Genomic DNA, 16,289 nt, shown 5'->3' with positions numbered 1-16,289 from the left:
ACAAAACAAAACCAAAAACAGAACTACAATCAGACATTATGTGATCTAATACATTCTGATGTTTCCTTGTTTGCAAAGGATTTACATGATTTGGATTTACATATCTTCCCGAAATAAAGTTGTACATACAGTACAGGTAGCAGGGTAGGACTGGTGTAATGGAAAAACCTGAACATAAATATATATTCATGACCCAGATACAAACTCCCTGTGCCCCTATCTCTGTGTTCTCAGGTCTCATATAAGAGTTCCTGCAAGGCGCCAGGACGCTGTCAATCATTAACACATGCACTTGTCCTGGGTAAACTTTGCTCCCAACTGCTGCAGCCAACAACACAACAGATGGCAGGGCCATGGAAGCCCTAGTCACTTTCACTCAATCACTCTGATAGCACTGTGTCACAGGTACAAAATGCCTGAAATATATTTCATTGTAAAACAAATGCAACTTCTACTACAGATATAAGAAAAGGATAAATGGAACAGCAGTGCAGCCTATTACCCCTCTGAGGTTAGGTTTGCAGACCCTGCAGAGTTCAACTTGTATACATGACATATAGCTATCACAGTGTGCATAAAGGTTTCTATCCCTGCTCATCCCTGCTAATAATGCTTGTGCATAATGAATTTCATTTTGAAATAGCAGCTAAATATGCATAACAATGTTTTAAACTACCTCTGAATGAATAGTACCTAAAGCGGTAGGTAGGTTATGGGCTATTCAATGCAGTTAGCATCAAGCATCAAGCCATGGTCAATTCATTAATATAAAATGAAAGTGTTACCTAAATAAATAATCCAAAAAAATAAATGTATCTATCATTTAGAAGGCAATTAATCCATCTCAAGACATCAGTATTCAGTGTAGCAGCAGTATTTCACATAACTGAAAGGTCAACTATTTGGACCGGCTGACAGCTGATGTGTCATATCAAAGTTTCCTTGAGTAAGACTCTGTTTTGGGAGCATCAAGTCAAAGCCTGAAAACTAAAATCTGCTCTCTGAGGCAGCAGCAGAAGCAGCAGCAGCAGCAGGGACGATCACCTGGGATGGTTCAGACAAAGATGCTCTTCACGAGTCTAGGTTAGAGGGCCAGGATGCTTGTAGATCTCACATAGCGGGAATTCCAACAGCTGTTAACACTAACACAGCACAAGACAGGAGGTACCCATCCCTCACCTTAAGCTCTCTCGCTACCCGCTGCTGCAGTGTTTTCCAAAAACACAACAGCCACGTCAGGAATTCCATCAGCACTTTTTGATAGGCCAAGTTCAAAAGGCAGGTTATGAAATGTTAATACTACATGTGTGTAGTACCATTTCTACTACCAAGTAACAAGAGAAACCTCAACACAACATCAAAACAATGATTAGTGCCTTTTTTGACAGTTACAGGATCAAGAAAGTCAAGTAATTGGTTTATTAAGTTTGCTGGAGTTATACACAAAACTACCACAAGTCCATTAAGTTTTGATGCCATCCGATTTTAGGATGACCAATGTGAAAGAATCAGGGTTATATCGCTAGCCAAAAAAGAAAGAATGAAAGAAACAGAAGAGATAGAGGTGATAAAGACAAAAAATGTTTCAGACTTGAACTAAGATGTGCCAGGGGATCACTTCTTTATATCCTCCAGCTGTTATAGCCGAGCCAAGGGGAGTATAGCATGTAATGGAGGACTACCAGCTGTGGCCCTGGCAATGATCCAGTAGGTAGACTTATCATGGTATAGTCTACATGTATCATACTTGATGTGCTACCCACATTTATTAGACCAGTGTTGGATAGTATGGCCTTAAAATGCAACACTATTCAGTTATACAGTATGTTGATATCTGAAGTGTTCTGCTAGTTCAACACTTTACAAACTAAACTCTTATTTAGCCACTAAAAATGTTATTGAACAATCCACATCTGTAAATATTATACATGTGCACTGACCTAAGCTTAACAATAATGCAGATGGAAGTGCAGCAGCACAGCTAACACCTGCTATGCTACAAACTCAAACATTCCACAACCTGTAGAAGAATGTTTTCACTTTCAGGATAAAATGTCCTCCTTCCACCAGCGAACTTTCCATTCTCCTTTCAGCCAGCAAAAACACTCATCTTCTGTTACCATTCCCATTCCATTTTAAGTCTACCTTTCCGTCTGTCTCACACACACATGACAGGCTAGGCCGGCTGGTATCGGCAACAGCCCTTGACAGCAGAGGCTAACTTTAACACTCAATGCTCATGGGCTAGCAACTATGCACTCCCACACAATACTCACACATAAAACTGTCACTCACTTAATCAGGTTTCCTCTCCCTATTAGGAACCAACAGCAGAAACCGGCAGTCATGGACGTCACTATGTGAGCTGGTCTGAGTCGAACATGTGGACAACAGAAGTTTTGGGGGACCCGTGCTCTTGTTGTGGCTCGTCTGTACCGAGTCGGGCTGAAAAAAAAAAATGTAAAGAGACACCTCGCAGCTCGGGTTTCTTCTGAGGAGAGGACGTGAGTGGTGGGGGACGAGGCAGCACGTTGGTGGGATTCATTGGCCGAATAGAGAACAGAGGCAGCCACAAAGAGAGCTAGTGGAGGGTTGTGCAGAATTCTACATCTCCTTTTAATTTTTTCTCTCTTTTTATTTATTTTTTTTCCTTTAAAGACTGCTGTCCAAGGATAGGTCAGAGACAGACCAGTCCTCCTACGCGAAGTGGACATGAGCTTAAGACATGAGGGGAACCTAATTTGGTTTGAAAATGTCAAGGACACGTTCAACCACAGGAGAATATAGCCCACGTTAGCCTGCGGTTGCTGTCAAAACCAGATATAGCCATTAAAAGGCTTCTATTGTTATAGTTTTTCCTATTTCTACTACAGCAGCTGTAATTAGAAGGAGCTGACTATAAGACATCAGCGTGGCATGAGAGGAAAGCACCTACACGAGAGCTGGGAAGAGGAAAAGGACAACGTGCAGGAGTGGGAAAGGAATCCTGAATCCTAAAGGAATTCTCTCTACACAGCAGTTAGAGGGCTTCAGATCTGCTGTAGTAATTCTACTTCATGGACTAAGCTCAACAGGCACGGGCAAGTGTTAAAACAGCAGGTGAAAGGTCCTTTTTGTGCTCAGACTGACTGAAAATAATCACTTAACCAGAATAAAACTGATGAGACAAAAGACATAAAAATCAGTCACTGGTTCGTTTAAATCTCAATCTTATCTGCCGATGGATTGAAGGCAGTCAGCACAGTAAATATCAATTCATGAATCAGGACATCCTTAGTCATTTTAGCTCTCAGGAAAAGGTGAATGTATTAAAGTTTCAGCGTCTCTAACTAGCTCCTTTCCCCAACAACATAACATTAGAGGACTCTTATGCCTTCCTGCAGGTGACCCACCAGGCTGATCACCACTCTCTGCCTCTGCTTATTCATCCTGCCTCCTTAAATGAATGTAGCCAACTGTAACAGGAATGTAAATTAGATTATATAATTCTGTGCATATTTACAATGTCACAGCAGTATCCTTTAACTGTGTAACTTGCACGCTGGATGCATCCAGCTAAAGGGATGATTTTGTTGCTATGCCAACTCTGACAGTAAGTGGGGATCGTGCTGGCAATTTTTTTTCTGCCTTCCTCTTGTGAATGTTTATCACGTTGGAGAAAACTTTTACTACGCACAAGCACAAGTAGCAGCAAGCTGAAACTCTTAAAGTCCCCAGAGGTCTGCAGAGAGCACGAGCCGTGTACCGTTTCCAATTTTCATTTCAATCTTTTAGAGGAGGGAGCAGTTGGCTTTCTATTTAAACTCTATTGATTCAGAAGAACCCGGCTGGGTCGTCATTTTTTACATTTTTGCTTCGCATTCACAGTTATGCAGCCCAGCCTGGGAGATGTGTAGTACAAATGCAGTCTTGTTTGGGAAGATTTAGCTCCTTGCTAAAGGGCAGTCTGCCAAGTGGAAGCTGAGGAGCCGAAAGCAGCATCATTCTCAGTCTTTTTTGGGATGTTTTGCTAATTAAAAGAATGAAACCAACGACCTCCACTGTCTACAGAGTACAAGCTGTAACTGCACATGCACCCATTCCAAATCAGGACACTGAGCCTATGCAGGCTTCTTCAGTTACACTTTATTCAGCTTGCACGGTTTTGAGTGTATAGTTCACCCAGTCACATTTGGCGGTTACTGTTTGTTAACTAATAAGCTAAAATCATTTATGATATAGCATATATACCCAAAGATTGTTCTATTAATTATTAGACTTAATGTCAATAACAAGTTATTATTTTCAGACATCAAAAAGCCAACAATGTTAGCACGCAGGGTGAAGAATGGCATGTTTGTACACGTCAAACACAACATTACTGTTACTGAGTTTCTCCAGTATACATTTGTTTAATTTGGTAAATATAGCATACACCCTGAACACAGACGCTCAGTTATTTGTTCTACACAAAGATACGCCAAACTACATCATCAATTAACTATACAGCTTGAAGGGAGGCGTTGATTTTTATTTTTAACATTTTGCTATGTGAAAATCTGAAGAAGCAGCTACATTCAGCTGCTTCCTTATTCACAAGGGGCCGTCACAGCGGGTATCTCCGCATGTTTGATCTGGCATTTTTACAGCGGATGCCATTCTTGAAGCAAAACCCAAAGGAATATGCGTCTCCTCTCGGGATCGAACAGGGGATCTTTTTAAAAATGTAAAAATATGACATTTTTATTTTTATTCATGTCGGATGTGGTGTACACGGTGCACACATTCTCGTGATCCTGTTAATCATTACAATACCGAGAAATGTGTATACCTGCAGAAGACGGGGTGGTGTCATTCACCGGGTTTATTGTGAAAATTCCTGGCAGTGTGCGTCATCCTTTCCCCTCCTCCCCAGGATTCCCTTGAGGAGACAGTGTCTTACTTGTCTTCCTCTAAATATCCAGGAATGAGCCTGCTGCCAACGACTGGATTTATGTAATCCACCGTGCCTCATCAAGACCCTGCTTGTCACTTCTGGCTCAAGTCTGACCTGTGCCTGCGACTGACCCACAAAAAGGAGCAGGAGAAGGAAATGGAGAGGGAATACGATATGATTTGTGCATCCTGATGATGTGCTTTTGCAGTCTGCTAAACCTCTAAAGTCAGAATACACTAGACCAGATTAACGCCCACCTCTGCTACACACATGTACACCTCAAGGCAGGAAGTAAATATAGAGAGCTTATAGAAATAAACAAGAAACGTAGGAAATGAATCATAAAATACGCACCCCACAAGACTACACGAAGGATGTGAAAAGAAGAGAAAATCATGAAAAATCAAGTAGCAGGAATTTCAAACTTCAAACAAATAGGAGACATGTCTTCAAGGCAACTAAAACAATCAAAAACTACAACATAAAAAGACAGAATAATCTTTAAAACACTAGAAATGTATACAAATGTATAATATATATGCCCCAGTTCTTTCTCTGAATGCTGGTCTAAAACACTCCCAAATGGTTTGAGTCATGGTGTGAACTCTGTAAGCCAGTTAATAAAATACAGCATAGTTGCCCAGCACACCTCTTCCTGGCAGTTATATACTGCAGAGAGATTAGAGGTAGAAGTGCATGTCAGTAATTAAACACACACACACACACAGACACACACACACACACACACACAAGGAGCGGGGCCAACACATGTCAGTCATTGTGTTCGCCACCTGGAGGCCACAAATGCATTATGATCATCTGACGCTGGCTCTGTTTGTCTTCAATGACTGATTTCATGTATTAACTCAATTTTACTGGTTGGTGCCTTAACACTAGGCTTTTGGTATTCGTCACAGAGGGCCTGCTGTTTATAGTGTAAAGTTCAAAACAGACAAGTGGAAGAGACAAACTTAATCCTTGTTCTTTCACTTGGTTTAAGTGGACATATATGGGAGTGGAGGGAGGCTCAGAGGTTGGTGCAGTCGTCTTGTGATCAGATGGATCCAAATCCTGGGAAATAAATGAGACCGTCCGGGTTCTCTCCAAACTCAACGCAGCTGTATGTTTGCATGTAGACACCAGCTCACGGTGAACCAAAGGGCACACGAGTGTCATCAGTGTGCTCTATACACCAATGCTGACAGTAAAGCTGGTCTGAAACCTCTTCGATGTGTTCTTTCAATCAGGTAATGCTGACAAATCACAAAGTGCTGAACCATTCCTTAAAGTCTATGTAAACTAACAATTTAAAGCTTTTTTTTTTTAATTTCAGTGGATTCCAACTACATTAAGACTCATTCAGTATGTACAATGTGTAAAAACAGCCACAGTCAACAGTTAAGCAAAACTGTGTCAAGTCACTAAAACTGTCACAATAAGTCTTAATTATACTGTGTTGCGGACAGGGACTGCTAAAGGCACGATGGCCGAGCTGTTATTCCTGTTCTACTTACACTGCCTGGGGTGCAACGTAATGAAAAGTCTCTGCAGACAAGTTCATGCAATCATTTTTTTAAAACAAACAAGCAGGCATGCAGACGTTAAGACCCTTAAGCCTACCTTCTGATTATGAAATGTTACGCATGTTATTTTACGCAGACACACGTGGATGCTCAGGGACTTGCAAATGGTCTTTAGTCTTTACAAGCTAACAGCAAACATGAGGCTCACATACTTGCCCAAACCATTTTTCACAAAATGTGGTGCAAGAGTGACATCTGAATGAAACAGGAGTCACTGACTGATGGGTCTAAATAGCAAGCTTAATTGTTGAAATTTCCTTTAAAGCCAATACTTGTGCTAACTGGCTAATGCTTGTCAAGCGTATGAAGGAGGCGATCAGGGCTGGGAACAGAATGGCAACATTAAAATGTGTTCCCGGCACAGAACAGCTTGATCACATCGCAGGGTTGAGCCCATTGATACATTCAATTAATACTGTCGTTGTGCTGACATTCATAATAAATTAAAATCTGCAAAGCCCTAGTTTCACATCATGCCTGCACATATAACCGACACTTGCAGCACAGACGTGTCAGGGCGCGCACACGGGTTCACACCCGGACTTCTGTGTGTGCTTTAAAGTTAATGTGTGAGCTTGGAGCCAGTATATGGATCCATCATAATCATCATCAAAGAGCGAAAACAGGAGGACATGGATACTTCTGACTGTGGATTGACTTTCAAAATCAGTGTGATTTGACTGTATCTGTGCTGACCTTTTTCCACTGGGTGTTATCGAGGGACAATGAAGAGGGCAATAGAGACAGATAAGGCACAAAAAATATAAATATATAAACTGGACGGATTTGTAAAAGTAAAGGCCACACAGCGAGCGCATTGCTGAACTGCCCAAAAAAGAAAAGAAAGAAAGAAAGAAATTTGTCCAGTGAAATTACAAAGTCTGTGTAATCGGCTGCATTAAGAATCAGTATAAAAACAATCTTTTTACACAGACACGTGTTTAATGCAGAGGTTTCTGTCTACTATTGCAGGGTCTTTACCTTACAATATAAAGCACCTTGAGGCAACTGTTGTTGTGATTTGTATTATATAAATAAAACATAAATAAAACTGAATTGAATTGGTGCAAACCTCAGGAGGTCCATGTTACTGAAACTTTTTTTTTTCTTTTTAATTTTCCCATGAGTCTGTGCTTAAAGAGATTCTGAAGAGAATCCAGTATAGAGGCAGGAGAAAATGAATAACAGCAAAAATTCAAATCCATAATAGGTAAAGAGACCGTCCGGGGCTAAAAGTGGAGCTCCAGTGGAGCTGCTGAGGCAGTGGTCAGGAGCAGCAGACTGTGATTGTACTGAGGAGGTGGGAAATGTGTGGATGTGTGTGAATGCAAAGTGAACGTGTGAAACTGAACCATGGAAGTGTTGAAAAAGACGGACGGTGTGCCGGCTCAGTCACTGAACCACAAATAAATACAGTAAGACTGTAAAATAAACCACTGTTAGCTGTTTACATACACTTCATTGGTCACTATTAAGCTATGTCTGCACTAGCCCACATATATTTGAAAACGGCGTATACGTCTGAAAACGCTCCGCGTCCACACTATCGTTTTCATAGAGCTGTTCATCCACACTGAAACAGGTGAAAACGCTTACGTTTCAGTACTGCGCATGCGTGAAACGCAATACAATTCGACCTGCCTCATTTCTGTCTGCTGTTTATTTACTTTCCAGCTCTTTGAAACGTTGCTGCAAAATGTCGAGGAAAAGCCAAAAACCTGAGAAGTGTTTTAAACAGACGGTGAAAACGCGTCATAATTATTACTGTGGCAACTACGCTGTCAGTATCAGAGCTAAACATGCACGTCAGTGTTAAAACATTTTGATAAATCTAAAGTAAGTACTGGATGTGACTCTCTTTGAGGAGATACAAAATATTAAAAGACTGATCAAGTCAATAAGGACATCATTGGTAAGGACAGGTTTAATTGTAAAAGCATTTGATATTTAATTGTCACTGTAAATCCCAAAGAATTTATGACTGTTTAAAGAACAAATTGCATCTGGGTTGTCACTTTTAAAAAAAGAAACTGACTCACAGGTTACTGGGTATGGTTTAAATCACTAATCGTATCAACCACGTACTCGAGGACCTGAGGTCACACTGAGTGGTGCTGCTGTTTAATTATCAACCTACTCTATCAGATGATTCCAGCATTTTTTGCAGTGGTGGTTTACTGGGAGGACAACAGGACAGAATTTCCTGAAAGCAACCTTTTGAAGAAGAAAGCAGAGCCTTTTGCAAAAACAGTACAGGAAATATGATCCGCTGTACACTTGCTACTTTTTAACGGCTTCACTGCACAAAAACACTTGAGAAGGGGGATTCCTCTCTGACACCATAACTGTGGTTCCACACACTATGGTTCTAATTGTATTTATCACTGAAGCTGTTTCTACACATCAACAGTCTCCTCTAACCACCACGTCCCTAGTTCAAAGTCTGTGTGACTTCCGATGTATTCCAGAGAGGGTAACTCCCACCGTGAATTCATGGCGACTGAGTGGACGTCATGTGTCCCACCTTCAGCATGTTTTATTATTATTATTATTATTATTATTATTATTATTATTATTATTATTATAAGAAGAAGAAGAAGAAGAAGAAGAAGAAGAAGCTTTATTCATAAAGCACACTAAAAAACCAAGGGTATACCAAGGTGAAGTTTAGTCTGCGACCTCACCTGAAGCACTCTTACCTGCTCTGTTTCTTGTTTTTTATTTCCTAATATTATCATTGTCCAGGTGGATTTGCTGTTCTGCTTTTCCAAAAAAGGAAATGAAGCATGGCTTTCTATTAAATTTAGTTCTGCATTTCTTTGAAACATTTAGAACTACCCTGATGTTTTTGCTTCTCTCTTTAGCAGACAGACTATACCTCTTTACTAATAATATCTGCAGCTCATGGAAACCACAGTAATCAACACAGGTTTGGAGATCAAGCGTGTTGCTGTGTGCTGACAGAGTCTACATATACAGCACAGACAGCACAGGTGTCACTGAATATAAGCTTCTATGAGATAAGAGAACAGAACCATTTGACAGTTAGCACAGAGATTATGATTAACTCAGTGCACCAAGTGTAGTAACTTGTTAGTTTAATGTGTAATAGACGATGACCTTAACATAGTTTTAAGACAAGAGAGCCTACTGTTATCTTCAGCTGCCTTCATCAGTCACTTCTGCCTCTTCCTGCATCCTGAGATGGAGCTATGAAGTGACTTTCCCTCAGTCTCAGAGAGGAGGAGGATCTGTCTGGTTTCTGTCTGACAGCATTCCTGCTGTCACTACCAAACCACACCACCACACTGTTGTATTTACTCAGGTGAAACGTCAGTGTAACACATTGTGTATTACTACACCCAGCTACATAGCACAGATGCCTTATTCACTTAGCATGTCACAATGCAGGTTAAAGTTATATGAGATGTGACGTTTGAACACATTCCATTACTTATTAATACACTGAGACTCTTTATCGAACAATTTAGAGAAAATGCCCTTATAATGCGGCATGATCAAAAACATACATATGAGTGTAGATCCGTTTAAATCGATCTTTGCCAGTTCCTCCTAACCTGAGCCTCTGGACTTTCTCAGCGGTTCTATGATAACTGAAAATGTATCCATGTTTCCAACTTTAAACTTGAAAAAACCTCTTGCTTAAACAAAATGTGAGGAGCCAATCTCTGTTCAAGGCAGTTCAAATGTTAAGTCCATTTCATCATGACAGCCAAATAGCTACATATAACAAGAACAAGCTTAGGGTATATTATTATTAAACCATTTGAGGAATCAGAAGATTCCTCATATTTTAACCTATGATCTTCTTATTCCTCACATACATCTTGCATTTAATGAGAACATCTCTAGACTGATTTTTTTAGCCAGTATTAGACATTTGCTGATATAATGGTATCGCAAACTTATAATGAATGAAAACTCAAAGTAAAGAAGAGACGGGGGAAACACCCTTCAACTCTGTTATGACTGTTGATGTCACACAGCATGCCAAACAGAGGCCACTTCCCTCTTGGTAAGACACATGCTTTAAAACCCACAAACTCAACAACCAGCTGACCTGAGCAGAATTGGGCAGAGCAACTGAGTAATCCATGACTACTTGTGACAATAAAATAAGATTATTTTTAAGGTGGACTGTCTTAATACCACAGTAAATTTTAGAATGGGTCTTGTATAACTTGTACAGGTCGTCCTCTAGCACCAACCTGCTCTCTGCAATCATCAAAATGATCTGCCTGTCTAGACATGTCACTAATAAAACACTCGCATACAGAGAATAGTTGGCATAGAAAAGCAGCTGCATTCAAACAGAACTAAACCAACCAGACTATACAGAGCAATGCTACTAAATTTGCCATCAATGGGCAGAGACAAAACACAAATTGAAGGTGAGTGTCATGATTTAAAAAAAAACAAAAAACTTTCTGTTTTAATGAGCCATCTATGCTTAAAGCCCCTGGAAGGTCCCCCTTTTACAAGCCTGTGTTGTGCACTTAAGGTAGAAACGGTGTCCACACAAATTATTCACAAGTGAAAACATCATGCAGTTGCTTATTTTCTGTCAGATACACTACTGGTCAAAGGTTTTAGAACACCCCAATTTTTCCAGAGGCGGGGGGGGGGGGGGGGCACACCCAAAGCCCTGAAAACCCTGAAGAGAACTTTAACACTACCACGAATGAATCTCCACTTCACATTTAAGACATTTTACTTACCTAAATATCAAACTTCATGGGTTTACACATAACTATCATCTGCTCTGCTCAGCTTGATTTTAACTAATCAGAACAAATCTGTATTCTGAGTAATTACTGCTGTAGCCGCTTAAGCATAATGGGGGAAATTTGCCATTTGCTGGCTTAGTTTTCACTTGGGGTGGGCAGATTGATACAAATGATCAATGCTATGAATACCATCATTGTTATTGGTATTAGTTGAATACCTGTGTGATGTGATCGATAGCCTACTTTCATTTAATTTCTCTGCTGTATGTTCAGAACATTAGTATCATTTCATCAAAGAGTACACGTGCACATTTTATCCCCCATTTCTTTGCAAAAAATACTGCAAACTGTGTGCGTTTATGGAGGCTATTTGCTAATGTGGCATTGTCATCAAATCATTTAACACATAAAAATGTGAAAAAGAGGAAGTCCCTGAAAGAGCCTCTGACTAGTGTAACAGATATAGAGGCAAAGCACATCCAGTTAGCTTATATAGTGGTGAAAATAATATTCCAGTCATGATTTATCAACTGTTGGATCTTCAGCATTAGTTTATGTTGATTTCGAGTGCTCATCACAGCTGTTATTTCAGCTGATTGATTAATGCTAGACTAGCCTATATCCAGACATTTATGTTACATTAATTTAGTCATTAATTTTGAAAAAATATACTTGTGAAATATGAAAATGTCTGAATATAATAACACTTTTGTGTACATTACACGCAATGAAACTGAGTCAGTGAACCAGGGTTCAAATTCAGTACAATTAGATTAACAGAAGCAAAGCTAGAGGGGCCTTTTAGATGTTACTTGTATTTGATTTGGTCATCATCCCTTGTGCCTCTCACCCCACAAACCACAGATTTCTCTCACATACATGCAAACATGTGTTTCTACTTACCCTTGAGCAGGGGCAAGGGCGTGAGCTCTATAGGTTTGCCCTGAGAGCGGAACTGGGACGAACTCTGCGACCGCTTCTGCTTGGCCTTCCTGACAGACTTCCGTGAAAATCCGTCCACTTTGTCCACAGAGGGAGCTGTGGTGGCTGCCGAGGACATAGCCCTGTTGAGAGAGACACGGGGGGGGGGGATGAAGTCACATTAGACGTGTTCAGAAAGCTCCAAATTTAGAAAGCAAAAGTGATTAACCACAACACTTTTTCATAGGACAGTTACATTTCATAACACTTTATTTGTGATCATTTTTAATGTCAGTCATCATGCTGCTGGTGCCGTCACCGCTCACTCCTCCTCTCACTTCTCAGCCAATTGCACGAGCTTGTGTTGATAGCCATGTGCTTCAGTGTGTTGACATCGCTCGAAATTATTTTCAAATTTACTGGTTTGTTAATGAAATGTAGTGATTTGTCCAGAAATCATTTCTCTCAAGCTCTGAATTATTCCAAGAATTTCAGCATGGAAAGCAAAAAAGAAAATCTTTAAAATCATATAAGAGATCAAATAAGCCCATCTTATTTTTAAAAGTAACAAACACACACACATATATAAAAACAACCTATATTAGTGTAATGCCAGTATTGGCTTTAAATTAAGCATTCTCATTCCAGTTTGAATTTAAGGCACAGGAAGCACATTTACAAGTTTTTGTGTGCGAGCGTGTTCGTGCACTAAGGTCATGCAGGTCAAGAGTTCTTTTTTTTTTTTGATAGTAAGCGCATGCAAATAGAAAAAAAAAGAAAAAAAACAACATCCCCTGTTACAGTTTTAGCTCTCTACGAGTTCATTTTCCTGCAGCCAAAGCAGACAGCCTCATTTTCCCAGCATAGGAGACACTTTAGACTTCAGTTCAAGCATGGTTACAGTACACAAACAAGCGGCACTCCTACCTGCCAGAAGACCATCAAAGTATCTCAAACACACACACAACTTTAAAAAAAAAAAAACAACACACAAAACCCACACACACACATACACAGCAGCACCGACAACAATGGAGCTGGTTCTGCAGCTGCGAGCTATTGACACAGTCGGAGGAAGCTGAGGAAATGTCAACTGCTGTGTGTGCTGGCTGCTGATTGCATGTTAAAATAACAATTAAAAAAAGAATCTAACAAACTAACTTCTCAAGCAACAAAAACAAGCCGCAGCAGAAGTCACACTTGAGACTACTTTTCTGCACCACACCCAGGAGCACATGTTTGGAAGAGCACACTCAGGATTTGTTTTTGGCTGTCAGAGGTACAGATCTGTAGGGTGGCCACAAATGTGGGTGTGGTGATGTTATGTATATATATTTATTTTATTTTTTTTAAACCTCTTATGGGGCTAAACTTTTTCTCAAAGTTTCACATCTGCAAACTAACCCTGTTTTTGTGGTCCTCTGGTTACATTAGCATCTATGATGCACACTGCTCAAAGATCTGCTGTCATCCTTTGATATAAGCACGATACCCTAACTCTGCAAACAAGTAAATATTCATACATACACCAAGCTAACATGCTAAGATTTTCATTAGTGTCAGTTAGGCTGGTGTACTAGCCAATTCAGTTGTTCAGGTAGTTCGCTAACAACCTATAAAAATACAAACAAAACCAATGAAACATCCATTTAAAAAAAACAAATGCGCGCATGGACAGCCTGGAATGTCCGAAGAAAAAACAATAGTTTCAAAAAATGTGCTGCTCTGGCAGAGGCTGAGAAGAAAACTGTAAAACTGACAATGATTCAAATTCGGCCAAAAACTAAAGACATGATCCATTTTTTAAGTTCTTGCAACATGATGCTTTCTGGTGCAAAATAACCAAAAAGCTCAAATAAACCCTCCTTCTTCCAGGTCATCCAGGGGGACGCTGGCAGACTCTGCTTCAGATACCAATGAAGGAACAGAGACACCAAAACACAACATCCCGGTTGCATAGAAAAGTTTCTCAACTTCTGTGAACTGAACTGTGTTCTGATCTTAATCTTAACCTAAATTAAAGGAAACACAGTGATTAGAAGCCTGAGTTGTCACAGTGTCCCCATAAAGTGTGAATCCTGACAACATGTGAACCATCACAACAAGTTTCGAATAACCTTAGAAGGAGCATGAAGTCATGAACTCATCTTTTGGGCCCTGACCAATTACATGTATTATAGCATGACTTAAAAAGGACCACTCAAGACATCCAGGAAAAACATTTTTTTGGAAGAAAAACGATTCAACGTTGTTGCGCCAGTGTAATAAGTAGTGGTGCAACGGATCACGGTTGATCCGTAATCCGAACCGATCCCACTCCACGGTTCGGAACGCACGTGATCCGAAGATTCGAAAAAGAAGGAAAAAAAAGTATGTGTATGGTGTGCGTGGTGGGTCTGTCAAGCGATAGTTATGGCCAGCGCTAGCCGTCCAAGTGGAGGAGCAGAGGAAGTTGCGGTATTTAAGCAGCCCTTTACTGCCCAGTCCGACCGGGCTAAAGTCATTACAAAAGCTACTGGGGTGTTTAGCTGCAGACAGGAGGCCGTATTCCGTTGTGCAAAACAAGGGGTTTAAACTATGATGAACGTGCTTGAGACACGCTATGATATCCTGTTGCGCGTCCACTTTAGTGGCAAGATCGTTTCAAGCATGTACGAGCAGGAACAGTTTAAAGTTATGGCTGAACCGTCCCAGGCATCTTCTGTTGCCCTAACTACTACAAATGGGCAGACCTCCAGGGCAACGGAAAGCTACGTGACCATGACAGCTCATTATATCACAGCGGAGTGCGATATAATGAGCGGTATGTATTATTGTAGGGTCTACCTTACAATATAAAGCGCCTTGAGGCGACTGTTTTTGTGATTTGGCGCTTTATAAATAAAACTGAATTGAATTGAGTGGTAGATACAAAGCCCTATACTGCCCTATACTGTATCATAATTTTTTTTTTTTTAATAACTGCGTGGAATGAGTCTTGAGTTGAATGTTTTTAACAGGCAAAAAATACTTCAATAAGTGAATAAGTAAATGTTAATTTTTTCTCTTGATCCAATTGATCCAATCTGTGACTTAAAACCGTGATCCAATCCGAACCGTGAGATTTTTGATCGGTTGCACCACTAGTAATAAGTAATCACAGGATAGAGGTTGTTGCTGTTAAAGCTTGTTCTTTGAGAACTCAGGAATTCAGCCCGTAGACAAAGATAGAAATTAATTTAATCAAAGATGTGAAAAGTACAACTATTTAGTCAGATATGAGTGTGTTTGCCTTTAACTGACCATATTTCATTAGTACTCCCACTTCCTTCTTGCAACAGTACTGTACATGGGAAAAATACAAAGCTCAATATCAACCACAAGCCACAACAAAACTGGCCTCTGCTAGTTAGCATGAGGCTAATATTTTTAGTTTATTCAGGACATTAGGAAGCTAACTGGACTCTGATTTCAGGAGAGGACAAAGAGCCTGATCACTAACTGACCTGGATGGCATGGGGTGGCTGAGAGGACATAAATTAGAGTGCTAACAAAAATCCTTATATAATAAGACATGAATGAGATGCTGCAGGCTGCGGTCTGTGCTGGCAGCAAATGTTCTGTCAAAGTCAAAAGGCTGTCATACAACATGCCCACCAAGCCTTGTATACAACAGAGCGAGGAGAGTTACTACAGGCTTGGACTTCAGTACAAACACGTACATACGCACATCATTCATATGGATAGTCGAAGCCTTTCAAAAGCTCCCTGAGGATGCACCGCTTACTGTCCGTCATAGTAAAGAATCTATAGTAGTTATAATGACTGTAGACAAGCAACATGTACATCTGTGGTTCTCTGTGATGAAACTGTCAGCACTGATGCAATATAACTACAAGAGGAAGAAGATAAAAATCAAGAGTGCCAACTGTGAATATAAGAAGATATGGTAAAACAGCCTCAAAACCACAGTCCTCTTATCTTTCTGCTGAGCATTAGATTGAAGATGTCAGTGTTTAGGACAGTTTGTACACATTTACAGCATACTGTCATTACAGACTGACTATATGTTTGTTTACATTAAAATGAGCCAGTCAGCAGGAGAAAAGGCAGAGTCCTCCCAAGGACATGGGCTTCCAAATT

At 40.3% G+C, this 16,289-nt stretch overlaps 1 protein-coding gene across 4 annotated transcripts in view; it reads right to left on the bottom strand.

The window, feature by feature from the left end:
- Positions 1–16,289, bottom strand: part of ppp2r5eb (protein phosphatase 2, regulatory subunit B', epsilon isoform b) — a 47,716-nt gene that overhangs the window by 24,818 nt on the left and 6,609 nt on the right. For 3 of the 4 annotated variants that reach the window (XM_005728586.2, XM_005728587.2, XM_005728585.2), the window contains exon 2: positions 12,150–12,310. In XM_005728586.2, the coding sequence (XP_005728643.1) occupies positions 12,150–12,310 (161 nt within the window). Of the gene's footprint in view, positions 1–2,295; positions 2,438–12,149; positions 12,311–16,289 lie in introns of those variants that run through there. The other variant, XM_005728588.1, reaches the window with a different exon arrangement.

This window comes from Pundamilia nyererei, unplaced genomic scaffold (assembly GCF_000239375.1).
Source record: "Pundamilia nyererei isolate P.nyererei 1_Seehausen unplaced genomic scaffold, PunNye1.0 scaffold00029, whole genome shotgun sequence".
Lineage (NCBI taxonomy): Eukaryota > Metazoa > Chordata > Actinopteri > Cichliformes > Cichlidae > Pundamilia > Pundamilia nyererei.
Note: the sequence above shows the minus strand (reverse complement) of the source record. Positions and strands in the feature narration are given on the sequence as shown.